General features: G+C 48.8%; 4 protein-coding genes across 7 annotated transcripts in view; 3 read left to right on the top strand and 1 right to left on the bottom strand.

The window, feature by feature from the left end:
• Snx8 (sorting nexin 8) overlaps positions 1–3,192 on the top strand; it is a 41,799-nt gene extending 38,607 nt beyond the window's left edge. The window contains exon 11 of the mRNA XM_076840542.1: positions 2,353–3,192. Within this exon, the coding sequence (XP_076696657.1) occupies positions 2,353–2,463 (111 nt within the window). The 3' untranslated portion in view covers positions 2,464–3,192. The remainder of the gene's footprint in view (positions 1–2,352) is intronic.
• Positions 3,193–5,157: 1,965 nt separating this feature from the next.
• Nudt1 (nudix hydrolase 1) lies at positions 5,158–16,887 on the bottom strand. Of its 3 annotated transcripts, XM_076840481.1 has the most exons (5): positions 16,860–16,877; positions 15,203–15,326; positions 14,483–14,648; positions 6,103–6,248; positions 5,158–5,410 (listed from the first exon to the last, which is right to left on the bottom strand). In XM_076840481.1, exons 3-5 carry the CDS (start codon positions 14,632–14,634, stop codon positions 5,238–5,240), a joined length of 471 nt encoding a protein of 156 aa, XP_076696596.1. In that variant the 5' UTR covers positions 14,635–14,648; positions 15,203–15,326; positions 16,860–16,877; the 3' UTR covers positions 5,158–5,237. The 3 variants fall into 3 exon arrangements, with proteins under 3 accessions (XP_076696596.1, XP_076696595.1, XP_076696594.1); XM_076840480.1 differs by lacking the exon at positions 15,203–15,326 and having other exon boundaries at positions 16,860–16,887; XM_076840479.1 differs by lacking the exons at positions 15,203–15,326; positions 16,860–16,877 and adding an exon at positions 16,345–16,636.
• A 46-nt stretch (positions 16,888–16,933) lies between these two features.
• On the top strand, positions 16,934–22,226 carry Mrm2 (mitochondrial rRNA methyltransferase 2). Its single transcript, XM_076840326.1, has 3 exons — positions 16,934–16,959; positions 18,893–19,182; positions 21,167–22,226. Exons 1-3 carry the CDS (start codon positions 16,952–16,954, stop codon positions 21,607–21,609), a joined length of 741 nt encoding a protein of 246 aa, XP_076696441.1. The 5' UTR covers positions 16,934–16,951; the 3' UTR covers positions 21,610–22,226.
• Positions 22,227–23,373: 1,147 nt separating this feature from the next.
• Positions 23,374–27,234, top strand: part of Mad1l1 (mitotic arrest deficient 1 like 1) — a 356,486-nt gene continuing 352,625 nt past the window's right edge. The window contains exons 1-2 of one of the 2 annotated variants that reach the window (XM_076840079.1): positions 23,374–23,410; positions 26,151–26,313. In XM_076840079.1, the coding sequence (XP_076696194.1) occupies positions 26,164–26,313 (150 nt within the window). In that variant the 5' untranslated portion in view covers positions 23,374–23,410; positions 26,151–26,163. The remainder of the gene's footprint in view (positions 23,411–26,150; positions 26,314–27,234) is intronic. The other variant, XM_076840080.1, reaches the window with a different exon arrangement.

Raw genomic sequence — 27,234 nt, forward strand, 5'->3', positions numbered from 1 at the left:
AAAGCCCTGGTCAGCTTCCTTCAGATGTGGCTCCTTAAGTCTTGGAGAAGCAAGGCTGTGAATCATCCTGAGCTATTTCACACTGCAGGGACACTCACCTGGCATGAGTGATCTGGAGCCGTGTGACTCCAATGTGTGTCTTGGGCTCTTTGCTCCCTTTTCAGCCAGTGACGTGTGTCTGTCCTTCTCCAGAAGCCTTGTGGGTCTGCTGAGGCAGTAATTAAAACATGACACTGTCCAGTTCCTCTTTCCCGGCCCAGTGTAGTCCCTGTGCTCTCTGCTTTCTGATATCAGTGGCCTAGCTTCCTTCCTTTTCAAGTAACTTTTGCTTCCTGCCAGCACTGGTCCAGGATGGCTTCCTGAGAGGGGTGTGTCTCCCTGTGGCCACCTCTAGCCCCTGGCAGTAGAGGAGGAGTCCTGCTCAAAATTTGTAAATCTTGGGCTGGGGCTGAGGCTCAGTGGTAGCGCACTTGCCCAGCATGTGTGAGGCACTGAGTTTGATTCTCAGCACCACATATAAATAAATAAATAAATAAAAGTTCCATCAACAACTGAAAAAAACAACCAGCAACTTTGTAAACCTTGATCTCAGGTTCCTTCTGCACAACTGTTGCAACCTCTTTTGACCTCTGGTTCAGTTGCTCTGTCTGAAAAAAGGTATGAAGTCTGGCTGCCATGCTTCCTGTGGTTGGCCTGGGCATTGATGGGTGACGGGCTAATGCAGCAATTGCTGCTTGGCTGCTCCTGGCTGGGTTCTGTGGTACTGGGCACAACTTGATCACAGTGTCTTCATCACCAAGGAGTACACAGGAAGGTAGACCAGTCAGTGAGGAACAGGTCTCACCCTGGCCGAGGCTTGCCCAGAGCCAGGGAGAGAAGATAGGCGTCAGTGCTTCTGCATGGAGGGCCAGGAAGCAGCATGTCACAGGAACTCAGACCTGCAGTTCTAAAAGGTCTCTGCAGCTGGTGGGGGGTATAGAACATGGAGATTATCAGACAAGTTGGGAATATTTGTAACTGACCAAGTCAGTGGCCAGTTTAGACCCTGGTCTATACTAGTCATGCCAGACTGCCTGGGTGTTTGGTTGTACACGGTGCAGAAGAGGGGGTGCAGAGCCTGCTCCATAATTGTAGAGTCCTGGTGTTTCTGGTGCCCAGTAGTTTCGCAGAACCTCTAGGGTAAAGAAAACTTTTATAGTCTGTAGATTGACCTGCTCAGACAGCATCACAGTAGACTGTGTATTCTGATTAGTGGTATGTTTCCTGGGAACAGCTAAAATGCTCCCGAGGTTTGGTGAGGAGCCCCCTAGCTGTGGGCTGGTGAAGAAGCAGCACATGCATTAGGAAGCTGACTGCATGACTTAATTACTGTCTTAGGTCAAGGTGACATATTGGGGGCTGGGGATGTGGCTCAAGTGGTAGCGCGCTCGCTTGGCATGCGTGCGGCCCGGGTTCGATCCTCAACACCACATACAAACAAAGATGTTGTGTCCGCCGATAACTAAAAAATATTAAAATTCTCTCTCTCTTAAAAAAAAAAAAAAGGTGACATATTGGGTCAGCAGGTCTGGGCTTGGACATCTGAGTGGCTGGTGGGGACATCAGTGAGGAAGCATGTGACCACTGGGGAACCACATCCCATCTGGGGATGTGGCCATGACCTGAACTGCAGGAGTTTTTTTTTTTTTTTCCTTAGAGAGAGAGAGAGAGATTTTTTTTAAATATTTATTTTTTAGTTTTCGGTGGATACAACATCTTTATTTTATTTTTATGTGGTGCTGAGGATTGAACCCAGCGCCCTGCACATGCCAGGTGTGCGCGCTACCGCTTGAGCCACATCCCCAGCCCAGGAGATTTTCTTCATTGGTGTTGCCTCACTGGTTCTCATCTTGCTGTGCTGATGAGATGTAGGGTCCAGTGACTGGATCTCATTAGCATGTTCCCAGGGCCACATACAGATCTTCTGTCATCACACGAGCCCCCACACCAAAAACATGGGTCTCTGCCCTGACCAGCCAAGCTTCCCGCCTTGTGCCAAATCTGGACACAAGAGTGCCTCCTGGCGGCTGGCCTGCTGTGCCACAGTGCTGGGTATGGCATAACAGCCACGCTTCTTAATACCATGTTGAGCAGACTTGAAGCCCGTTGGACCTGTGTGCAGGGGACAGGTGGGCTAGCCTGAGACCTCTGTGGAGGAGGTGTGGGAAGGGTGTGGGAAGGGTCCAGTGTGAACCCCTACTTCCAGAAGCTCTCTGATTGTGACCTTGGGGAGATGGTGTGCCCAAAGGACACCAGGTGGAGGGAGAATTGGAGCTGGTGTTTTTGGGTGCCATCCTATCTTCTTTCCTGCAGATGGGCAAGGTGTGGGATGATCTGAAGCCGAAGCTCAGTTGCCTCTTCGCTGGACCACACAATGCGCTGACGCCACCACGGTCTCCGCAGGACGGCGTGTGTCCTCACTAGTGCCTGAGGCTGCAGCACAGTTCCCTGCGGCCTCACTAAAGCGTCTTTCCAAATGGTGTGTCCCTGGCCAATTCCCTTCAGGTGGCCACTGCCGCCCATGGTGCCCTGGTGGGTGAAAGGGAACACCCATCTGAGTCCATGGGTGTGGCTGGTGGTTTTTCTCTTCCCTGCCCATCCTGCCCTGTGGCTGCTAGCCCGGTGCTGAGAATTCGGGTTCCTCACGACACCCAGGGCCAGGGTTGCTGAGGCTCATTTCCACACAGCAGATAATTCCTGGAGGAGTGTGGAGGAGGCTCTAGGTGCTAAAACAGTCCAGAGGGCTGGCCTGGGGCAGGGGTCAGCTGAGCAGGGCAGAAGGGAGGACAGGACTGCCCCATGACCAGGAAACCTTTGGGTGAGCAAATGGCCAGTTTGTCAGAGGTCAGAACGTTGACCAGGGTCTGCAGACATTCCAGCCTGGATGCCTGCTGGTGTAGGTTGCTGGATGTAGTGTTTGATGTTCTAGGGGACAGCTGAGGCCTGGTCTGGGGTCAGGTGTCCCTAAGCTGCCCCCTCCACATGGGTACACTGTGATCCTGAGTATAAGACAAAGGCACATTGAGAACTTTGGAGATGAATGTGGAGGTTTCTGTCTGAGGGCTAGAAATTGGTCTGTCCTTTTCCTTGTTTGGGGGCAGCCAGTGTTGGACTCCATGTTGTGGGGCTCTGAGGCTTTAGGGGTGGGCAGGGACCGGTGTGGGGCAATGTGTTGCCTTCAGCTGGGGTGTTGGGGGGAACATCCATGTGAGTGTGCTTAATTCCTTTTAAACTCTTTTGGGCAACTGCAATCCCTCCAGCCCTGCTCTCCCAGGAGACCGGCCAGCTGAGGCCGTTTCTCTCTTCAGGCTGAGAAAGCCACTCTCGGAGCTCTGGGGTCAGACCTGGATTGCTGCTGCTGACACCCCTTCTGTGGTGAACATGGAGCCACCTTTGAGCTCCCTGTCTTAGTAACCCAGGGAGAGATGTGGAAGAGGGTCTGGTGGTCTATAGAACTTTTGAAATTCCTCCCAGGGATGCCTCTTAGATACCGAGGGGCAGGACTTGACCTCCTTGGATGTTCATGCAGCTTGCAGGCCTGGAACAGGGAGCCCCAGCACACTGCATACCCTGAGGGTGGGAAGTTATTCTACCTGTGCCAGAGGACATAGTGCTGTGATTGGTGGCATTGGGGATTTGACTTTGTGCTGTGTAGTCTGTCCCTGCTTCCCTGTAACCTCCCTCTATGGAAACAAGTCTTGGTTTCTGTGTGGACCTGTGTCACTTGCAGGACTTATTCCCCGGCACGAAGACACTTGAGCTGTAACACCTGGCCCTGTTTGTGCTGAGCGGGCCACAAGGCCTCTTCTGTTCTGCCCCAATTTGGGAGCCTGGCCTGTCTTATTGTGGGACCAAAGTCTATGGGGAATTGTGGGCATGGGGCTGGGGGCCCGAGTCTCTAGACTGCACTCCTCAAGTAGCCATTGGGACTTCTGGCCCCAAGCCTTCAGGATGAACTGTTCTGAAAAGAGCTTCACTGCCAGGGACCCTGGGATGAGTGAGTCCTGGTCACATTCCTGGTGCCTCCTGCTATGGAAGGAGGTTTCAGGGTCCTTATATTGTGTTATGGAAATGTGGCCTAGGGGAGGACAGCCTGTCTGCTCTGCTTCGGTGCCTATGGCTCAGGAGCCAGGGTGTGGGGCTCTTCCTGCATGGCTGACAGTTCAATTTGGATGAAGTTCCCTTCCTTCACCTCTCCCACCCAAGGGGAAGATCAGTGGGGTGGGGGGGTACTTGCTAGACAGCAGAGGCCACTGTTTCTCACACTGTCACTTCCTGGTCCTGGGCAGAAGTGCTCCTACCTGGGGCAGGATTGGCTACTCCCAGCTCTGGGGTGGAGTCCCTGTGGTGGCAAGGGACCAAGGGTCCCTCCACTCTTCCCTAGCTGTCCTGCTGCCTCACCTGTGTGCCACGCCATGGCCATGCCTGGTCTGGTGGAAGGATGGCTGGGTGTAATCCTGGGCAAGGGAGGCTGAGTGGGATCTTGGCTGCCACCTTCAGTTTGGACAGCCTGCGTGGCCAGCGGGAAGGCGACTGCAGAGCAGGAGCAAGTAGAACGTTCTGTCAGGTCCACCCTGCTCCATCCAGGGCACTCAGTGACAAGGGGCTAGGCTGCCCAGGCCATGCAGGAAGGGAAGACGGTCGCCACGGGGACACCTGGGACTCTGAGCCCATGAATTCAGGATTGTTGTTAGTGTCCAGGTCTTTTTCTTGTGCTATGCGTGAGCGGTCCTATGTATGAAGCACTTTACTAGCTGCAGGAATCAGTTACTACTACACCCAATAAACTGGAACTGTTTACAGGTGACCTGTGTTTTGTGGTTTTATCAACAACGTGCTCAATGTGTCTGAAAGTCCTAGTGCTTTGTGCAGTGGTGATCCAACTCTCCTTCCTGGTGGTCCTAACGGAGAAGCAAATGGCCTACCCTCCCAGAGCAGTGACTGCTTCAGTGTCCCCCACTGTAGAATGGGTGGTAAGAGAACAATATGTTCTCACCTGCCTGTGGCCTGCACGCTGGGTAGATGCCAGGCCCTCCTTTGTCCCTGTCTCCTCTGCCTAGCATGGTGGAAGTGGCCCAAGCTGCGGCCAGGGGAAGACTGTTCAAAGGTGAAGCCCTTTATTTTCCTTACCAAACAGAAAAAATAAGCCCAACTCTTGGTGCCACGAATGTGGCTGAACTGGCAGCTCCAGCTTGGTGCTAGATTTCTTCTACCTCGAGCAGTGAGTAGTCCAGGATGGTGTCCTGACCCTGGAACTTGAAGTACCCCTGGAACTTCTTCTTTTGAAGCAGGAGTGGGAACCAGTACCTGTCGTCAGGCCACATGTCACGAAAGGGGATCTGGTCCAGTTGGAACCACTGAGGGCGCATTTCTGTACCGAGGGGCAGAGAGGAAGAGCACCATGTCAAGGAGGGCTGGCCTGGCCTGTGAGGAGCTACCTGTACTACTTATTTTTGTGGTGCTGGGAACTGAACCCAGGGGCACTCTACTGCTGACCACATCCCTGGCCCTTCTTTTTTTTAATATTTATTTTTTAGTTGTAGTTGGACACAATATCCTCATTTCACTTATTTATTTTTATGTGGTGCTGAGTATCAAACCCAGGGTCTTGCGCGTGCAAGGCGAGCGCTCTACCGCTGAGTTACAACCTCAGCCCCTTACTTTTTATTTTGAGGCAGTCTCTCACTATGTTGCCCAGCTGTCCTTGAACTTGCAATCGTCCTGCCTCAGTCTCCCAAATTGCTGATTAAGTCATGCTCCACCGCCCCCAGCTTGCACAGCAGTGCTGTGTGAGGAATTTAATTTACTTTTATACTTAATCCTCATGACTGTTCTTCCTCTTTTATGGATCAGGAAAAAGGGGTTCAGAGCTGCAGCCTGCTGAGCTGTGGTGCCTGAGTAGCCAGGGTTCTAAGGCATGGACTGTTCAGTGCCTCCCTGTGAGATGGGGACAGTGAGCGGGCCTGAGGCTCAAATCTGGCTGCGCTTTCTCCTAGCCAACTGTGTGGAACTGGATGTGCTTCCTCCCCTTCTGTGGTGGGGAGCGGATACCCCAAGGCTCACCGTCGCTCTCCTGGGGTGTCCCCTGCACACTGTCAGTACAGAAGATGTGCACATCCATCAGCTTGGGGGTGCCCACGAACTCAAACTCAATGTGGCCCACCTTGTGCAGCGTGTTCACTGTCAGACCACTCTCCTCCTGCAGCTCCCTGTAGGCAGAGGAGACAGGAGGAGGATGGATCGTCACAGCACGATGACCACAGGCCAAAGGGGAGCCCAGAGGTGGGGTGAATGGGCTGCAGACCCCAGGAGGCTGCCATCAGGTATTAATAGTTCAAACCTGGTCTAGCCTTGGAATTAACTTGAACTTGAAAAAATTTGGGATCTGTGGAACCTGCCTGTTGTCCCACAGTCTCAGGAAGTTGATGCAAGAGGATCACCTGTGCCTGGGAGTTAACAGATCAGTCTGGGCAACATGATGATATCCCATCTCAAAAACCAACAATGAAAATCCCCTGAAATTTGGTTCAGAGGCTCTGGGGAGGGTCTGGCCAGCCCTCTGCAGAGGACCACCCAGGGTATGAGTCTCATGAGTGGATTGCAGGGCAGAAGTTTGTCCTCCCCTAGGCCCACACTTCCCCTTTCCTCAGACTCAGTCCATTCGCTCTTCTGCGTCGGAACTTTGGACCCCCCTGCATGGGCATGAGGACACAGGAGCCCCTTGGCTCTGGGCCTTCTCCTAAGAATGTGCTTCCAGCCTCACACCCTTACTGAGACCACAGGACCATAGGCTGATAGTCTCTCCTGAAGGAGGGGTTGACACTTTCAGTTCTGCCATGGAGCCAACTCCTCTGGGCAGATCCTACAGGACAAATCTCTTGGCTTGCATTCTGGGGCCTTTGTATTGCCTTCTCAGGACACTTTCCCAGCAGCTCAGTCAGCTGTGCCTGAGCTCATCTAACATGGAACAAGTCTCTCTGTTCCACTGGACAGAACCTGAATGCTTCCCCTGAGGGTCTGGTGCTGCTGCTAATTTAAAAGTATTTTAAAACCACCTGTCTACTCTACACAGTCCTGGAAATGGAAAACTCATGAACCTAACACCCAGCAAGACTTGTGTTGCTGTTTCAGAGACTTCCCTTGAGTCTCTCCCTATATATCCTGGAATGGAGCAGAGTTAAAGTCTACCTTGCACTTTCCACCCAGCAAGCAAGGAGCATGAAATAGTCTGCCCTAGAGGAGCCTGTCTAGTTTTTCAACTGCTGCTGTTACAGAAGAGTAAACATTTGAGTTCAACTTTGGGTCATTGTGGAAAATGCTGTGCTGAGCACCTAGGTCTGCACACCTTGTACCATCAACGTGTACCCAAGTGCACACAGTGCTCATGCCCTCCAGCAGGCGTTCCCTAAGACCTGCTCTGTGCTTGGGACCCTTAGGACATACAAAGCTGTGAGTTCCACTGGCCCCTCCTGTCGTGGAGGCCTTTCTTCCCACGGCCCTGGAGTTACTTTTGTTTCTGTAACAGTAGTCTGACCATTTATAGCTGGAAGAAAGTCTTAGCTTTGATCTCCAAGTTGTGCTGGGAACACACTGCCATCTGTAGTAGGCAGTCAGGGACCCACTCTGTTCATTTGCAAACACATACACATTAGGTTAAATGGTCCTCTGCTGCTCCTGAAAAGTCACTGCCTTTTGCTGCCAATTCATATACACAGTCCAGAAATTGACACATTCATTGAGATGGTTAATTAAAACTGGACTGGATCTTTAAAAAATGAGTGTTTTCACTTGGGGTGTGTGCACAGCGGCTCCCCAATTAAATGTAATGGAACTGCAACAGGGCCTCACCCACCTCTCTGGCAGCAGACTGCCAGTTCTCCCTTTAAAAAGCATCACCGGCTGATGTAATGTTTTGACTGATTTTAGTTAATCCTCCCCCAGTCTGTGGCAGTGCATGCAGTATCAGTAATCCTGGTGACAGAGCTGGAGCTCCATTTCACAAGCTGAGATAATTAGACAGATGAAGACGACCCTGTTAGTTTTGCTAAAGAGTCTGCTCGTGTCTGTGATGCAGACGGCAGATGGAGAACAGGATGAGCAATGAATTAGACGCAAACACGGAGCAGAAAGTGTGCTCTGTGGTGCGGGAGGTGGGGGTGGAAGGCCCCAGGACTTGGCATTAGTGGTTCCCTGGCTGCTGAGGTGGTGTCATTGGGTGCTGACTAGAAAAACATGGCTCATGGGCTGGGATTGTGGCTCAGTGGTAGAGCACTCGCCTAGCACTGGCGGGACCTGGGTTCGATCCTCAGCACCACATAAAAACAAAGGCATTGTGTTGTGTCCATCTACATCTAAAAAGTATTAAAAAAAAGAAAAACATGGCTTATGTCATACACTACAGGGCAGACCTGAGGCCCAAGGCACTCAAAGTCCCCAGTGCCTGCATGGCCCCCAGGCAGAGGAGGAGGCCCTGGGTGATACTTATGGCTCCCTATCAGGACTGCCACTGTGAGAATGGATAAGTACTCGTGCCTGCCCTCTGCGGGTGAAGAGAGGAACATGTTCCTGGCTCTGGGACACTCCTGAGGGAATAGGACAGGCAGTGTGTGCAGGAAGCACACAGAATCTTTGGGAGAGGAAGCCACTAGGCACAGAAATCTTTCAAGGATCCAGCTCCATTTAGATGCCCAAGTCTCAGCCTGCATGGCTCCAGAGCATCCTGACTCTCACATGCATTTGAATGTTGGAGGGGCTGTGCACTTTGCTCTCCTGCATGCCCCTCTCACCCCACAGACAGGGATGGGCCATGAGGGTCTGTCAAATGGCGTCCCTTCCTTTGATTGCATTGTGCACACTGCCTTCTGGGCTGGTGCCCAGAGCTAACCAGGGGCTCTAAGGAACCACATGGTCCACAGGGCTGATGGGTCTAAACTGGGAAGTGTGTGCCCCTTGATGCTGAGCCTCTGACCTTAGTCCAAGGGTGAGGCTAGTCCCCACCTTAGTGGAGGTCCCTGAAGCATGGAAACCACTCCTATTCTGTGGCCGCAGGGAGGGTGTTCTCTGCAGGAGCCGCTGCCTCCAGAGGCACTGCACACTGCTCTGGATGCCAAGTTAGGGAAAAGTGCTGGGGCAACTGGGCCCAGGTGAGTCCTGGGCAGAGCAGAGCAGCTCTGGTGCAGCTCCTGGGGCAGGCCCAAAGTGCAAATTATTATGATCCTCTCAGGATTCTAAGACAACCTCCTCCACAGTGACACTGGAGAATGACCCATCTTAGAGGGTAAGTTGGTCTGAACAATGACACTCACTTATAGTGGGATCAGGATGCCAAGGAACATGGCCATGGGCTTGCAGGCCGGGTCCCCCATTGCTGGGTCCCTCACTACAGGGCCAGCTGGCATCCAGTCAGCTTTGCTAAGTGTGTACATCTGCCCACCTTCCTGCTGCTTAGGGGAGGCCTGCCCTATGCCAGGACTCCATGTGGTGGAAAGGAAGCTGATGTGGTTTCACATTGCATTATCTTTCACTTGTGACAAAGGTAATGGCAGTGCAAGGGACATGGTCTTTCCAGTAACTAAGGTGCTGTCTAGAGCTTCGTAGGAAAACCTCAGGTTTTTTTTTTTTTTTTCTTTTTTTTAAAGCTACAGATGGACATGACACCTTCATTCGTTCATTCATTCATTCATTTAATGTGGTGCTAAGGATCAAACCCAGTGCCTCACCGGTGCTGGGCAAGCGCTCTACCACTGAGATACAACCCCAGCCCAAAACCCAGTCTTAAACCCCTGCCTAATCATTTGTAAAAACTGAATTCTGCATGGATTGTAGACTTAAGTTTCTAAAATTTTTAGGAGAAAACTTAGATCTGACTGTCCTCCTAGGCTTGGGATAGGCAGATTCCCTCAAAGGATATAAACAATTCTAACCATAAAGAAAATATATGGGGCTTGGTTGTATCTCAGTGGTAAAGTGCTTGCCTCACATGTGTGAAGCACTGGGTTTGATCCTCAACATCACATAAAAATAAAAAAAGATACTGTTGTTCACCTACAACTATATAAGTATTAAAAAAATCTAGAGACTAGTATCAACAGTATTAAAAAAAGAATATATGTGAATTGCATTAAAGTGATGAACCTCTGTTTATTAAAATATCATTAAGAATCAAGGGCTGGGGCTATGGCTCAGTGGTAGAGTGCTTGTCTTGCACAGTTGAGGCATTGGGTTCGATCCTCAGCACCACATAAAAATAAATAAAATGGAGGTATTGTGTCCATCTACAATTACAAATATTTAAAAAAATAATTAAGGAGCAAGCTACAGAGTAGAGGATACTGGCAACACACCCAGCTGACAATTGACAACCAAAGTATAGAATGAAGTTGGGTGTAATGGCCACACCTGTCACCCCAGCTACTTGGGAGGCTGAAGCAGGGGAATTACAAGTTTGAGGCCAGCAAGGGAACTTAGTGAGACCCTGTTTCAAAATAAAAAAGGGCTGGGGATGTAGTTCAGTAGTAGAGCACACTGGGTTTAATACACTACCAAAAGAATAGTGTATGATGAACTGAAAATCAAGAAAAAAGCAACCCAATTAAAGAAGAGCAGAAGGCCTGAGTAGACCCTGGAGGATGTCAGTGGTGGCAGATGCTCAAAACATGCTTAACTTCATCTCTCACAGTTAAGGGCAAACTAAACCCACAATGGGAGGTCACCACGTTTGCCAGTATGGCTAAAAGAAATACCAAGTGTTGCCGAGGACTCAGGAACCCGAACTCAACCCACCACGTGGAAATTTAATTAGTGCAACTTCTTTGGAAAACTGGCATTGCTATAGCTCCACAGCTAGTTTTCCTCCTGACTAGGTAAGGAGCGAGTCCAGTGGGCACTGGAGGACAAAGGAAGGGGGCTGTTCATGGCAGCACTCCCTGCATAATGGCAGACGCAGTATCTTCAGGTGCTAGAATACCATACAGCAGTGAGAAGGAACGAACACTGCTACACGTACATGTAATTTTTTTTTTTTTTAATGGTGTTGGGCATTGAACCCAGGGCCTTGTGTATGTGAGTTAAGCACTCTACCAACTGAGCTCTATTCCCAGCCCGCATACATATAATGTTTGCAAAGAAGCCAGACAATAATAGGGTGCCTTCTAGCTGGATGTGGCGAATCCCAGTAGTTCAGAAGGCTGAGGCAGGAGGATCACAAGTTCAAAGCCAGCCTCAGCAACTTATTGAGGCCCTAAGCAACTTAGCAAAACCCTGTCTCAAAAAGGGGTAGGGATGAGGCTCAATAGTTGAGTGCCCCTGGATTCAGTCCCTGGTAACCGCCCCGCCAAAAAAGACAAAAAAAAAAAAAAAAGGGTGCCTCCACTATGTACCTTGTAGTTCAGAACAAGCCCAAGTCAGTGGCTGTGAGAGTATAGGTTGCCTTTGTAGGTGGGGATGGGGTAAGGTGTTGGTAGGGGGGCACACCCCAGGCCTGTTACTAGATCCACACGTTGATTGAACAGGTGGACCTTCTTCAAGACTCTGCAACTTCCTGTAGAAGTGCATACCTGTAATCCCAGCTCCTTGGGAGCTGAGGCAGGAGAACCACAAGTTTGAGGCCAGTCAGGGTGACTTAGTGAGACCTTGTCTCAAAATAAACAAATAAAATGGGCTGGGGGTATAGCTCAGTGGTAGACTGCCCTGGGTTCAATTCCCACTACTGAGAAAGAGAAAGTATGCAACTTTCTATATTGGCATCACAAGATAAAAACTTGACTTAATATCATTATATTGTGTGCATGTACAAATATGTAACAACAAATCCCACCACCACATAGAATTATAATGCAGCAATAAAAAGATATACGAGACAGCTGGGTGCGGTGGCACACCCTGGAAACCTGGGAAGGCTGAGGCAGGAGGATTGTGAGTTCAAAGCCAGTTTCAGCAACGGTGAGGTGCTAAGCAACTCAGTGAGACACTGTCTCTAAATAAAATACAAAATAGGGCTGGATCCCTGGTACACTCCCCCCACCTCCAAAAAAAAACCCAAAAAACAACAACCTTGAAATGTCTTTAATCCTGGCTTCATGGGGTGCTTCTGGGAAGGAGTTGGGAAATGAGTAATTAAATATGATTACAGAGATGGATGCTGAAGAAAACAGGATGAGGTTTATCAACGACTGCAGGGTGGGAGGAGGCGCCTTCTTAGATGTGAAGGCTGAGAAGGGGTCTCCCAGGTGAGGAGGGTGGGCAGCAGCTGGAGGATCTGAGGGACAGTGGGGGCGAGAGGCCAAGCCAGACCCTGGATGATACAGGGATGGGGGTGGATTTTAAAAGCATTGGGAACCGTTGAAGGTTTTATTATGGGTTAGTGTGTGCACGTGCATTTGGACACAGTGTAGGAAAGGCGGAAGCAGACCAGATAGGAGACTGCCACACCTGCCCAGGGGAAGAGGCAAGTTTGGATACAGCAGTGGGTGGGGCAAGGTACATACAGGAGAAATAGCATGCTTCGGTTCCATCTCACTTCCTTCCCTGCCTCAAAATCCAGTCTGAGGGAGGGCCACCATCATGACTGGCATAGGGGTCCAGAGTGATTGATTCTTAGGTATTTTTGCCCTGGCTGCAGAAGCCTAGAAACTGCCAAAATGACATTGAATGTGCCAGTTTGGCAGCAGCCTTGGGTCCCAGGTCTAGGTAGGTATACTTTTTTTTTTTTTTTGGTGGGACTATGGGTGTTCTACCACTGAGCAACATCCCCAGGGTTTATTTTGGAACAGGGTCTTGCTAAGATACTTAGGGTCTTGCTAAGTTGCCAAGGCAGGCCTTGAACTTGTAATTCTCCAGCTTTGGCTTCCCACATGGCTGGGGCTATAGTTGTATCCCTGAACATGGCTTATACAGGCCTCTTCAAACTGAGGGCTGTGACCCTGTTGTGGCCTGTGAAATCAAATTAGTATATTGCCACTAGTGATTAAAAAAGATCAATTGTCCATGGGTATCATCATCTTAGCTAATATATACACTTGAGTGTGTATGTGCTGTTGCAGTGTAAGACCTTTCTCACTGTGGATTGAAATTTAAACAAACAAACAAACAAACAAACAAAAAAACCCAAAATTAAAGTTGCTGGGCTTCAGCATCCCAGTCTCTCTCCTCTCCAGAGGCCTCAAATATGTATTTGGGATTTTCTTCTCTCCATTGGCCTTAAGGGTACCAGCTATTTTCAGAACAAGAACATGAGCTAAGCAAGGACATGGGGGGAAAGGAACGCTCATACATTAGTGGTGGGACGGCAAATTGGTGCAACCACTCTGGAAAGCAGTATGGAGATTCCTTAGAAAACTTGGAATGGAACCACCTTTGACCCAGCTATCTCACTCCTTGGTTTATACCCAAAGGACTTAAAAACAGCAAACTATAGAAATGCAGCCACATCAATGCTTATAGGAGCTCAATTCACAAAAGCTAAACTGTGGAAGCAACCTAGATGCCCTTCAATAGATGAATGGATAAAGAAACTGTGGTGTATATATACACAATGGAATATTACTCAGCATTAAAAGAGAATAAAATTATGGCACTTGCAGGTAAATAGATGGAGTTGGAGAATATCATGCTAAGTGAAGTTAGCCAATCCCAAAAATCCAAAGGCCAAATGTTTTCTCTGATAAGTGGATGCTGATCCATAATGGGGGGTGAGGGGCATGGGAAGAATGGAGGAACTTTGTATAGGGCAAAGGGGAGTGTGGGGAGTGGAGAGGTTATGGGGATAGGAAAGATGGTGGAATGAGATGCACATCATTACTCTAGGCACATGTATTACTGCATGAATGAAGTGACTCTATATCATGTACAACCAGAGAAATAAAAAATTGTGCGCCATCTGTGTACAATGAATCGAAATACATTCTACTGTCATGTATAACTAATTAGAACAGAAAAAAAAAAGTGAGCTAAAATGTGTGTAAGGCTTCACAACACTTGCACTGATGATCTCTTATCTTCATCAGTCTTGTATGAATAAGAGCAAAGAGACTGACTTCTAGGGACCATGTGATCTTGGGCAAGCAGCTCAAACTCCAGGTTTCAACTCCTTGCCATTGAAGCTGGTCATAGAATTGAGACTTTGTGCAAAAGGTTTTAGATAAAAGCAACTGTCAGCTCCCCTGAAGGAGGAGGAAGACAAGTGGCTGAAGAGCCCTGTGCCCGCATGGGAGGAAGCCAGGACTGTCCAACTCCATCCAAACATCCTGAACAGGGCCACCCAGAAGAGCGCACACATTAAGTACACAGACCAGTGGATCTAATGCCTTCCACGTACTTTCTCACTCAGTCTTCCCAACTCTCCTGAAAGGCCAGTACTGTTGTACCTGCTCTAGGTCACAGCTCCCAGCAGTGAAGACGGGGTGTAGCTCTACAGCTTGAATTCTTGTCCCTGAAACTTTCTCACCTCTTGGCCCCATCCTCGATGGTCTCTCCTTCTTGTACTTTGCCCCCGAAGCCATTCCAACGGCCAGCCCCAAAGCCCCGCTTCTTCATGCCCAGAAGAACGCGCTGCGGCTGCAGTACCAGCACCAAGGTATAGAGCCTGGAGGCCACCATGGTCCACTGGGGCTCTGTGAGGAAGGCAAGAAGCCAGAGTCAGCTCTCACTCGGGTGTGGACAGGGTGCGGACAAGGCATGTGTGCTACAGTGGTCAGGTGCAAAGGAAATGTCCTTTAGGAGGCAGGAAGAAGTGTGGCAGCAGGTGCAAACCTGTCTTTGAATGAATGATTTTCTGGGTAGAAAGAGGGCTGGCCCTCAGAACCCAGTGATATCAGTGCCAGGCCCTGTGCTTACCAGGGTTGGTCAGAGGAAGGTCACATATTCCCTTCCCCACTTGGCACTCTTAGCTAGAGGACAACAAATTTCAAGGGCTGGGTCCTTACTCCTGGGTCTACTCCAGGAACCCCAAGCTATAGGCACAGGAGGGCAGATCAGCCCCCACCTCCAATACCATGCCATTTATTCAGGGGCTCTCATGCCAGGCTTCAGCCTTGGCCTTTTCATCAGCAGGGGCTCCTTCTAGATTGCTGGGACCTGGCTTCAGTCCCTCTGCAGCAGCAGGCCTCTGGAAAGGAGTGGCCTGGTTGGTCTTCCTTCCTGTGACAGGAGTTTATGTCCTACTTACTCTGCTTTTAGTGTTGTTGTGGTGAGATCTGGCATCCAGAGGACACTGGGAGATAGAAGTGCCTTTCCTATTCCAATAGGAGTTTTTGGTTTCAGGGAAACACCTGTTGTTTCTGAGAGGGCCTCTGTGGGAGAAAGGACCCTGGAGAAATTCAGGAGGACTGGGACTAAGTTTCCTTCGGCTCTGTCCCTATTCTGGTCTAGGAACACCTGGCCAGAGCTGGATTCAGAACCAGCTTGGAAGTCATAGTATCTGAGTATAGGGACTAGGGGCTGTTCATGGGTGGGGCCAGTCAAGCAAGGGAAGTGGGCTTGTGGTTGGGCTTCCCAGGAGGCCAGTATCCTTCATTCTGTCATGGACCTATGCATGAACGAAGGCCTGGCTTCTAAAGCAACTCTGATAATGATAAGCGATAGGAATTCCAGCTATCACTTATTAAGCAATGATTATGTACATCCGTATTTCTGTATTGGTGGGGGATTAGCTCTAGGGACCCTTCAGATAACAAAATCCAAGCATTCTCACACCCCATATGTAAAACAGTATATTTGCTAGCTAGGCCTGGTGGTGCATGCCTGTAATCCCAGTGGCTCAGGAGGCTGAGGCAGGAGGATTGCGAATTCAAAGCCAGCCTCAGCAAATTGAGGTGCTAAGCATCTCAGTGAGACCCTGTCTCTAAATAAAATACAAAATAGGGCTGGGGATGTGGCTCAGTTTTCAAGTGCCTGAGTTCAATCCCCAGTAATCCCCTCAAAGAGAACAGAAAAAACCCAGTATATTTGCATATAACTATGCACATCCTCCTGCATACTTTATGTCATCTCTGGATGACTTACAATTCCTAGTACAATGTAAATGGTATGTTGTTATACAGTATTCTTTGGGGATTATGGACAAGATAAATCTGATACATTCAGTAGGGATGCAATTATGTTTTCTGAATATTTTTTCGTCCACTGGTTGAATCATCTGATGCTGAACCCAAGGCTACAGAGATCTGATTATAGTTATTTTCAAAAGCTAAACCTCTTAATAGACCCAACAACTGTATTAAGATTTGAATTCTGCATTTTCAGAGGTGGAAACAAGCTCAGTAAAGCTAAGTTTGATCCAAAGTCAAATAGCAGAGCCATTAACCATACCTGGATCTACCATCTAGTGTGTCACCATCTAGTGTGTCCACAGCTCCCTAGCAGTAAATCTGAGGAGTCATCAGGGGCTCCCTAATGCCAGAGGCTGGGGTGCTGGCACTCCACAGGTGGAGTTGGAGGTCGCCTGTAAATCAGGTTGTTATCAGGGCTGCAGGAGATGCACGTGCGGCGCAATGCTCAGTCTTGCATGAATCAGATTTGGCAAATGCTGGTTCCCCAGCCTTCCCTTTCAGAGGCTGTGCGGAGTATTGGATCCCGGACACCGGGTCCTCTCCGCAGCCCATACCTACCGGACCCCTGGGCCCAGTTCACCCCGTCAGGACCCCAATTTCCCTCCCCTAGCGCCCCCGTGTTCTGTCTTGTTCTCCCCTAGGCCCCGCTCTCCTGGCCTCGCCCTTCTCTTCGACTCCAGTTCTCCTCATCTTCCCCACTCCTCGTTTCCCGGTGCTCCCGGCTGCCGCCTCCCCAGGTTTCTCCCGCTCCCATTCCTTGGAAGCCAATCCTACCGGCGCGCCGTTCTGGGATCGAAAAGGCGGGGCCTGGACCGGAAGTAGGACAGTGATTTCCGGTAGTGAGCGGAAGTGGCCAGCAGACTCCCATGGCAGGGTGAGTTGGGAGGAATGTTCAGCCTTTGCTTACCGGGCGCTTGCTGCATGCGTGCAGGGAGGCGGGAGAGGTGGGAGCCCTCAGTTTCCTCATCCGAAAAGGGGAGCTGGCCCACCCCCGGCCCGGCATTCGGGTCTCCAGGACGAGCGATGGACCCCAGCCTGGGGCTCCGCGGACCTGAACCCCAGCGCGCGGACTAGAGTACCCGACCTGGGAAGAGGCAGGTAGAGGCTGGAGAGGCAGTTGGGGGCTGCAGGTAGAGGCTGGAGAGGCAGGTGAAACCACTGCAGCCTCTAAAGACGTGGCACAGAGCTTCCAAAAAGCAAGGGGGCCTGTATAGCTAGAGTCTAGCGCTTGGGATGGGGTTGGAGAGGTCAGATCCCCAAATCAGGTTGACTCCGGGGTTTGTGGGGGGAACCTCACTTCGTTGGTCCGTGAGACACCACTATCCATCTCTTCCCTGTGCTGAAATTATTTCTGGCACCTTGGATGTGTGTGCCATTTACCCACGAGATCCCCTAAGCCATTTGAAGCCAGGATTCTTTATTCCCCAGTCTTGTCCTCAAATCTTGTCAGCACACCTTGGTGTTGAAGGAGGTCTGGCCTCAGAGCTGTGAGAATAATAAAACCTCTTTTTCTATCAGAGAAATGAATAGAACAGTAAAAAAAAAATGGAAGTAATGAACAGTAAGAATGTTTTGAGAGCAAGGGGGAGTTATATATAGCTCCTGTTATGCCAAGCTACTTTTTATGTGTTAAAAGCATAACTTTTTGGGGTCGGGGTTGTGGCTCAGTGGTAGAGCACTTGCCTACCATGCATGAGGCAGTGGGGTCAATTCCTGGTACCACATAAAAATAAAAACAAATAAAGGTATTGTCCATCTACAACTAAAAAATATTTAAAAATAGTAAAAAAGTGTAAGTTGTTCAAAGAATCTTGGAAATTATCCTTCATTCATTCACACAGGTTGGGTTCAGTCTTAAGAAATGTGCAGGCCTGACTTGTGCTAGAGGTGACAGGCAGGGACCTGTCCTCATGGGGTTTTCTTGCAGTTTTTTGCAGAGCACTGTGAAAATTTGGGCCAGACAAGAAAATAATAATTTTCATTATTATCATCAATATTGTTAACCAGTACTGGAAAAGTTTGGGTTGTCAGAAAGGAGGGGATTATCATTGTGTTTATTTTTCTTCTGAGAAAATCTTTGGGGGAGAACACTAACTGCCTGGGTACGATGATGCACGCTTGTAATCCCAGCAGTTTGGGAAGCTGAGGCAGGAGGATTGCAAGTTCAGAGCCAGCTTCCTCAACATAGTGAGGCGCTAAGCAACTTGGTTATAACAAAAATAATAATAAAAAAAATCAGGGCTGGGGATATGTCTCAGTGGTTAAGCAACTCTGAGTTCAATCCCTGCTGTGAATAAAAAGAACAAAACACTTCCCCAGGAAAATTTGCTCAGCTGTTGTAATTTAGCATGCAGACCAGGTGGCTTAAGCACAGCCACTTATTTATCACATCCTGGAGGCTGGAAGCCTGAGATCAAGGTGTGGGAAGGAAGATTTCTCTTGAGGCCGCCTCCTTGGCTAACAGATGTGGTTCTCTCTTTGTGCATGTCTGTATCCTAATCTCATAAAGACACCAGTCAGATAGGATTAGGATCCACCCCAGTGATCTCACGGTACCTTAATTATCCTCTTACAAATCTCATCTCCAACTATAGTCATGTTCTGAGGTCCTGAGAAACATGGGTTTGGGGAAATGCAATTCAGCTGATGACACCTCTTTGGCTATGTGGGCTTGTCAAGTCACCTGTCCTCTTGGGCCTTAGTGCGTCCACTCTGAAAAGGAGTGAATTGAGCCAGGGCCCCCCTCTGCACCTGTGACCTGCTGATCCATCTGATGCCATCCTTCTTCCTCCTTTTTCTCCAACTAGGTGCTTGAAGCTGGCATGTGCTTCCCTCCAGCGTCAGGGCTTCCACACTGCAGGGTGTTACTACAAGGGCCGGACAGGTGCTGAGTACCTATGGCTGAGTCGGCATTTAAAGGACCCCTTTGTGAAGGCTGCGAAGGTGGAGAGTTACCGCTGTCGAAGTGCCTTCAAACTTCTGGAGATGAATGAGAGGCATCGGATTCTGTGGCCTGGCCTCCGTGTGTTGGATTGCGGGGCAGCTCCTGGGGCCTGGAGTCAGGTGGCAGTGCACAGCGTCAATGCCACAGGCAGAGGTGGGACCCCCACGCTCCTGTTAGCACTTTCTGATCACAAGTCTGAGGGAATGAAAGTGAGTTGTTTCCTGCCATGGACACAGCAGTTGAGCTATCTCCTGAAGGCACATACTTCTGAGTGGATTGATTAGTAGCGGTAATTGTAAAATCAGAATACTGACCTTTTCAAAGTGAAAGACAAAGTGGAAAGGTATAATGAAAATTGCCACAAATTATATCAGCTGGGTGTACAACATATTGGTGTACACCCTTCTGGAGTTTGTTTTTGTATACATGCCTACATAACTACTTTCTTACATTTTGAGAAAATATGCCATGTTTTTCTTGCTAGTTGGAGTCTTAATGGAATTTTGTTTTTCAGTAATGATATACTGACATCTTTCCATGGCAGTACAGCTGAATCAACCCCAGAGGTTTCTAAGTCCTGTTCCTGCAGCCTGAGGGTTTCATGGAGGTCCCAGGGGGGACCCTCTAGGGCCTCAAGAAAGGCTTCGTGGCCAAGGCTCTGGATTCTCCACTCTGGGTCAGCCTGAGGACTCAGCATTTTTCTTTTAAATTTTAGGGTTTTTGACAAAGATTTCTTTGACAGTTTCTATGTTAGGAAAGAGATAAAACAGTCACCCATACAACTTTAAAATGTAATGTTGGGACCTCCTAATAACTGATTTTAGTGATTTCTATTCCCCTGATGGCTTTCCAGAAGGATGAAAATGGCTCAGTAGGAAGAAGTGACAGGGCAAAGAATGCAAGGGTGACCTGAGCTTTCCTTCTCATTGTTGCAAAATTGTAACTAAAGCTGTTTACTTTCTGTGGAAACTTCCTGAGGCTATAACACATGTGCATGATAAAGGAAAGAAAGGTCAAGAATGTCAACTGAGATGTGAGGTGTCCCACTTTCCTGGGCTGAAAATAGGGTTTTCACTTTTAAAAAGTGAGGTAGTCTTCAAAATTCTAATTTTATTTAGAAATAAAATGCATATCCTCCCTTTTCTGAGTTTTATTAAGCAGAGTAAACTTGAAAATCTGTGATTATACCCTTAATTTATCAACACTTAGCAACAGAGCTGAGATCCTCTGCAGTGCCACAGGGATGAGGAACGGACGTGTGGAGCAGGGGTCTTTGAATATGGGGACAGCATGGGAGGAGGAGGTGGAGGCTGAGAACAGGAGTAGGCAGGAAGTCTTGTTTCAGGTTAGGTGAGGCTGCTATCTTTTTTGTTTTATAAAACCTTTTTTTTTGTTTTACAAGTAGTATTCCTCAAATATGGACAGTTTTTGTGTCTCATTTTGTATCTGTTCATTTTTCCCAACTCTGGCTTGTTTCCAGTGGTTTCTACATTGAAAGCAAATGGCTTAAGTTGTAGAATGGATTTATTGATTTTAATCCAGAGGCACTTTATGTACTGGTGTATCAGAATCTTTTCTTTTATCAAAAAGACCACCAAGGAAGTCAGGCACAGTGGTGCACACCTGTAATCCTAGAGGCTCAGGAGGCTGAGATGGGAGGATCACAAGTTGAAGGTCACTGTCAGCAATTTAAAGAGGCCCTAAGCAAATTATTGAGACCCTGTCTCAAAATAAAAAATCAGAAAGAAAGGGCTGGGATGTAGCTCACTGGTAAAGTGCCCCTGGCTTAAGTCCTCAGTACCAAAAAACAAAAGAAAACAAAACAAAACCCCACCACTAAGGAGAATCCTTTCACAGAGAGTGAATTTGAGGCAACATTCCAAAAGCAGGAAGAGAAGTCCTGGCTGTGGCCCCAGCTGTGCCCATGACTAAGGATGACTGGCCTCAACTTCCTCAGCTGCCAAGTGACTGCCCACTGCCCTCTGCCCTCTGTGTGTCTCCATAGGCTGTTTGAATAGTGGGAGGGCTCCTGTCCACATATGTACATCTATTCTTTTCCTTGGTCCTAGTGTCTTTATTTTGTGTTTCTATGGAATGATTTAGGATGTAAATAACACATCTACTGTTCCTTCCATAGATTCCAGCTCTCCTGTTGGCTTTGTGCTTGGGGTGGATCTTCTTCACATAACTCCCCTGGAAGGAGCAACTTTTCTGTGCTCTGCTGATGTGACTGACCCGAAAACCTTGCAGAGGATCCTAGAACTGCTTCCTGGGGGGAGGGCAGATGTGATTCTGAGCGACATGGCACCCAATGCCACTGGGATCCAGGAACTTGATCATGACAGGCTTATCGGCATGTGCCTGTCACTTCTGGACATGGCTTCAGTTGTCCTGCACCCAGGGGGAACACTGCTTTGTAAGACCTGGGCTGGAAGTCTAAGCCAGCGGTTTCAGAAGAGATTGACAGAGGAATTCCAGAACACAAGAACTGTGAAACCCATGGCCAGCAGGAAAGAATCATCAGAGGTGTACCTCTTGGCCACACAGTACCGTAGAAGGAAGGGCTCTGTGAAGCCATGAGAGGTCCTGCCATTCTTAAATGGATGCAGGGTCTTTTTAAACTGTGGATGTGGCCTGAGTACTTTCCTGAGGAGTGGCTGGGAGCTTTGCTGTGACCATGAAGGTCTTTGATTTAAACCAAACAGAGATGACATACTATATTTAAGGGCCATGAAAAATGATTAAAACCAGGCTTCTATATCATGATTTTTGTAGAGAAAGTTATCAGGAGAAAGATGTGGAGACTGCAGGATGTAAAGAGATGGGAGGATAAAAATGACTTGCTGAGACACAGCAAGTAGAACTTTCTCAGCTTATAGACTCTTAGCCTAGTACAAAGAAACAGGTGTTCCTTTACTGCTTTCGGAACACAATACATTGTTTCCCAGTTGTTATTTTGGCTATATAGTATAAAGTAGAAAAATATGAAATTTCCATCTGGGGATTAATTTCCATCTTTCTGGTGAATAATCTGGAAATACGTTCAATCTTAAAACAGTGAGAACTCCCAGAGCAATTAGGAGAGACATTTGGTATGGATTTATGCACGGAGTGGGTGTGCTTTGGTTTGTGCTGGAAGTATGTATTGCTGTAATGTAGCAGGCTCTCAAGACTATAAATTGCAAAGCCAGCAATGATGTGATGCGTTCATTTAACCTTATTTTTCTAGGAACTCCATGCAGCTTTTTTTTTTTTTTTTAATATTTATTTTGTAGTTTTAGGTGAACATAATATATTTTTTTTTGAACACAATATTTTTATGTGGTGCTGAGGATCAAACCCAATGCCTCACTGAGCCACAACCCCAGCCCTCCATGTAGCTTTATGAGAATATAGATTGCATTATTTTAAGGAATTTCCATGACTTAAGTTTTGCTTTTGTTTTTCAAAAGTCGACTGATTTCTTTCAAGCCATTTCGCAAAGGGGAGGGTCCCTGAGGATGTGTCTATAGACTAACACTAATGTAATGCCAAAGGCCTGTGGAAAGACTGGGTGCCCTGGAGCTAATGAGTGCTAGGTCTTCTTCCAGCCCCCTGAAGGGGGCTGCTGATCAAGTATTTTTACTCTCCATTTTATTTTTAATTGTGGTCAGGTAAAATCCCTAGAAACTCCCGCATACCCCCACTGCATTTCCCTCCTATCCATTTCCTTCCCGGACACACAGACTGAATCATCTGTCCTCTGAGGAAGGAAACATAAGTGCAGACCGTTGGAGCAGCACCTTCCAAACAGGGGCTGGAGGGAGGAGGGGAAAATTCAGAAACACATCTTCAAAGGTGGAAATGTCACCATACTCCATCGGATTTTCCCTCCTTTGAAAGCCGCCCCAGCTGTCTGTACCGGCTCAGGCCGGTGCTGTGCACTCTGATGGGGAGGACAGAGCTCTGGGGAGCAGCATAAATACTATGTATTGCCAGTGGTCCCGGAGAAGAAGAAAAGAACGTATTTTAATTAAACCAAACTGTACAAGCAAGATTTGGGGAAGAGTCAAGAATGCAAATAAGTTTGTCCCTAAAAAGCCACTGTGGGCGCTGCTATTCAGAACGTTACAGCGCGAGGCGGTGGCCGTAGTGCAAGTGTGTTCGGTGGGGTGGCCGGGCGGCCCGAAGGTGCGGAGTCCCATTCTGCTCTGGCTTCTCGGGTTGGGCGGCTCCGGGTGAGGACACGGAGCCCCAGGGTGTGAGGCTCGCAGACTCGGTTCTTTACGGCGGGCCTCCAGTCGGTCTCGCGAGAGCACCGGCTCATATCTCGCGATAAGTGGGCGCGGGCGGAGCGGAGGGAGATCCGAGCAGCGGCGGCAAGCGCGAGCAGGCGACTGAGGTGAGCGGTGGAGGGCTAGGCGCGGGGTCGCGGGCTCAGGATCCCGGGGGCTGGGCGGCGCGGCGGAAAGGGCCCTGGCCGGGGGCTGACCGTAGTCGGCGCGGGTGCCGTCCCCTACGTCCCGGCGGTCTGGAGACCCCACGTCCCTTTCGCACCGCTAGAGATTGGGGCGCAGCCCCTGCTGTCCTAGCAGGGTCCGTCGTTCTGTTGGGGTCTACGCGTAGCCCTGTTCTGGAGACCCCTGGTCTACCCTCGCCACCTGTCCCTGCCCCTGTCATGACGGGGTCTGTAAGCGCTTTGCCTGGGAGACCCCCGCCTGCACTCGCCCCCTAGCCGCTCTTAGTGACCTGGGCCAGTCAAGTCGCAGCTGTGGCTCCTCTGAGCATCCATTGGCAAGAGGCCCCTAGGGAGCTAGAGCCAGCGCATGGCGAGAAGTGGTGGCTGCTGTCCCCCTGAGCCGCCCCGGCTGTCTGCACTGGCCGAGCAGGCATCTTGTTGCTGCTTCTGGAGGCACCGTGTGCCCAGAGTCCAGCTGTTTGGGGTAGTGACGGGGATAGTGTGTGTTTAGAGAAGGCAGGATTCACCAGGGGATCAGGGCAGTGAGTTTTCTTGGACACTTCTTACTTTTAGTTTTATTTTTTGATATTGGAGCTTGAACCTAGGGGCGCTTTACCACTAAGCTACATCCCCAGCCATTTTCATTTTTTGAGATAGGGTTTCGCTAAATTGCTGAGGGTCTTGTTAAGTTGCCTAGGCTGGCCTCTGCATTTGCAGTCCTCCAAGTGATTGGGATTACAGGCTTGCACCACTGTGCCTGGATCTTGGTCACTTATTTAAATTTTCTCTGCCATTTCTCTTTTGAGGCTGGAAGGGTAGTATGCTTCTGACTCCCATATCAGGGGCTGTCCAGAGGTGTTGGGGGTTCCACCTTCAGGTGGCTGGAAGGTTTGAGCCTCAGGTGTGTATGGGTGTGGATGGAGCAGCCTGGTTCCAGGAAGTTCAGTGTTCTTTTCATTTTAATATATTAGTAGTTCAGTTCTCAGGGGATGGTGTTTGGAGAAGAGGAGGGAAAGTGTGGCTCTGGTCTGAACTTGGAAAATGGATCTGGGCTTGGAGGGTAGAGCTCTGTTTCCTGCCTGGGTTTACCAGGCTCACAGCACTGAAAGCGCAGACCGACTCCATTCTCAAGGTCCTTTTAAGTCAGAAACTCGGAGACAAACTAAGTTATTGTTATTATTTTTTTTCTTCTGGAGACAGGGTCTTGCTTTGTTGTCCAGGCTGGCCTCAAACTTGAGATCCTCCTTCCTCAGTCTCCTAAGTAGCTAAGATTATGAGCACCCACTCAAAAAAAAAAATGTTTTAAAAGGGGTTTGTGTGTATTTTCATTCTGATACCAAAGGGAAATGAACTAGCACTGCCCCTTCCTAAGGGGAGAAATAGTATATGCCTGTGGGGGGAGTTCAAGCCTCTTGGCCATAAATGTACGTGGGATGTTCCACACCTTTTGGCTGGTGGCAGCTGTCATGACATGTAGTAAGCACAGGTGTTGAGGAAGCAGTTCTTTTACACATGAGCTTGTGGAATGCATGCTACCTTCAGACTAATCAGACCCAGCTTCTGATTTCTTCTGTACCTTTTTTTTTTTTTTTTTTTTTTTTTGGTACTGGGGCTCATTACCACTGAGCCACTTCACCAGCCCTTTTTATTTTGAGACAGGGTCTTGCTAAGTTGCTTAGGGCTTGCTAAGTTGCAGAGGCTGGCTTTGAACTTGTGATGTTCCTGCCTCAGCTTCCCTAGTCTCTGGGATTACAGGTGTGTGCCATCACACTCAGCCGTTCTGTACCTTTTTTTAAATAATTTTTTTCCACAATAGTTTTATTCTATTTATTTATTTTTATGTGGTGCTGAGGATCGAACTTAGGGCCTCACACATGGTAAGTAGGCGCTCTACCACTAAGCTACAACCCCAACCCCAGTCTTGTTCTGTACCTTTTTGAAGCTTCAGTTTCATCATCTGTAAAATTTCTAAGAAGACTGAATACACCAACTTGTTTTGAAGATTGAGCTGTTGTTTTTTAATGTATAAGCAGAGTGCTGGTCAAATGTGAGGTGACAGTTGCACAATCTACCATTTGGGTACATGTGGGATGCCTCCTCTCTGGGACTTGATTGGAGGGAGTGATGGCACTTACTGCTACTGCTGTTAATGTGAAGTCACACTGGTGTTCCTGTGCCCACCATTGCCTTTATCATGCTGTTGCATGCTTTGTTTTTGATTTCCCAGAGGCTGCTGGGCTGCTGAGCATCTTCTCTAGAGAGCTGGCTGTCCATTTGTTTTGTTGGCCAGTACTCAAATAGTGACTTGGTGACCGTTTTTTCTCTCCCAGTTCTGGGCATTGAACTCATGGGTTTGTGCATGTGAGGCGAGCACTTTGCTACTGAGCTATATCCCCAGCTCTTTTTATTTTGAGATAGGATCTCACTAAATTGCTGAGGCTGGCCTCAGACTTGTGATTCTCCAATCTCAATCTCCTGAGTCATTGGGATTACAGGTATGGCTACTGAGCCTGGTGTTGGCATGCTTTTATGCCTCATTTCCTCTTGGTAAATTGGTGGAGTGAACTCTCTGTTTCCTTTGAAGAAAGTGGTTGTGGGCTCTGAGATGGCATTAGCGCTGTCCAAGAGTGTTGCTGATGGTGGTCTGTGGAAAGGCTGACTCTGACTTTTTTTGTTCTCCCAGAAGGAAAGTGACCATGGAAGACCTGGGGGAGAATACCACTGTCTTGTCTACCCTGAGATCTCTGAACAACTTCATTTCTCAGCGAGTGGAGGGAGGATCCGGCCTGGATGTGTCCACCTCTGCCCCGGGTTCTTTGCAGATGCAGTACCAGCAGAGCATGCAGGTGAGGGGCATGTGCTGGGTGGGGTCTCTGTTAAAGACACCTGGGCTCAGGTGGGGCCTGTTCAAGTTCTACACAATTGAGGCAGGTGAGTATTAGGTAGGCTTAGAGGCCAGTTGTGGTCTTCCAGATCTCATCCTGGGCATTTATCATTTGGGGTACTAGTTGGAGACCAGGACCTGCCCTGAACTGTCATGGTTAAAGGCTGCCTCGTAAGCACCCCAAGAGTGGACATGGTGCATAGCCGTGGGTTCATACTGATGTATTCATGGATGTTAAAAAGCCAGTCTGTTCATTTAATTGAGGACAAAACCCAACTGCGTAGGAGTATGGGTGCCAGAATTATGAGCATACTGTCCCCTTGAAGATGTAACATAGAGAGGCTGTATTGTAAACACAGGCACCTGGTTGCCTAGTCAGCCTAGTGAGAAAGCCAGGGCAATAAGCGGAGGGACTGGATATTCTGTTTTAGCCTATAGGGGGCAATTTGAAGATCTGTGATTTTTGCAGTTTTCTCTGATTGCAGTTATATTTCACTCCATTACAAGTTCTTGCGAATGCTCATTATGGATACAGTTGCAAAGGGTTCAGGTCTCCTGAAGGACTTCAGGCCCTGGAGAGTCATGGGCTTAGTCCTATTCTGGGCTCGGACATCTGGGCCCCCAAGGAAAGAAGTGGTGTCTTGGCCTTGCCTGAGCCCTGTCACTGCACCATTGCTGTACCATCCTCCTCTTGGTCTTCCCTGCTTGTGTCTATCTTTCTCTTGTCCACCCTGCATGTGTTCTGGATTCTGTGATCGGTGTCAACTGAACCAGGTAAGGCTCATGTACTGATTGGCAAAAAGGATGGTGTTTGTGTGGTTTATTCAGTGATGGAATTACTGTTAGTTAGAGCACTAAGTTGCACACTGTCCTTTCTTGGGTC

The sequence above is a fragment of the Callospermophilus lateralis genome, chromosome 19, assembly GCF_048772815.1.
Source record: "Callospermophilus lateralis isolate mCalLat2 chromosome 19, mCalLat2.hap1, whole genome shotgun sequence".
Taxonomy (NCBI): Eukaryota; Metazoa; Chordata; class Mammalia; order Rodentia; family Sciuridae; genus Callospermophilus; species Callospermophilus lateralis.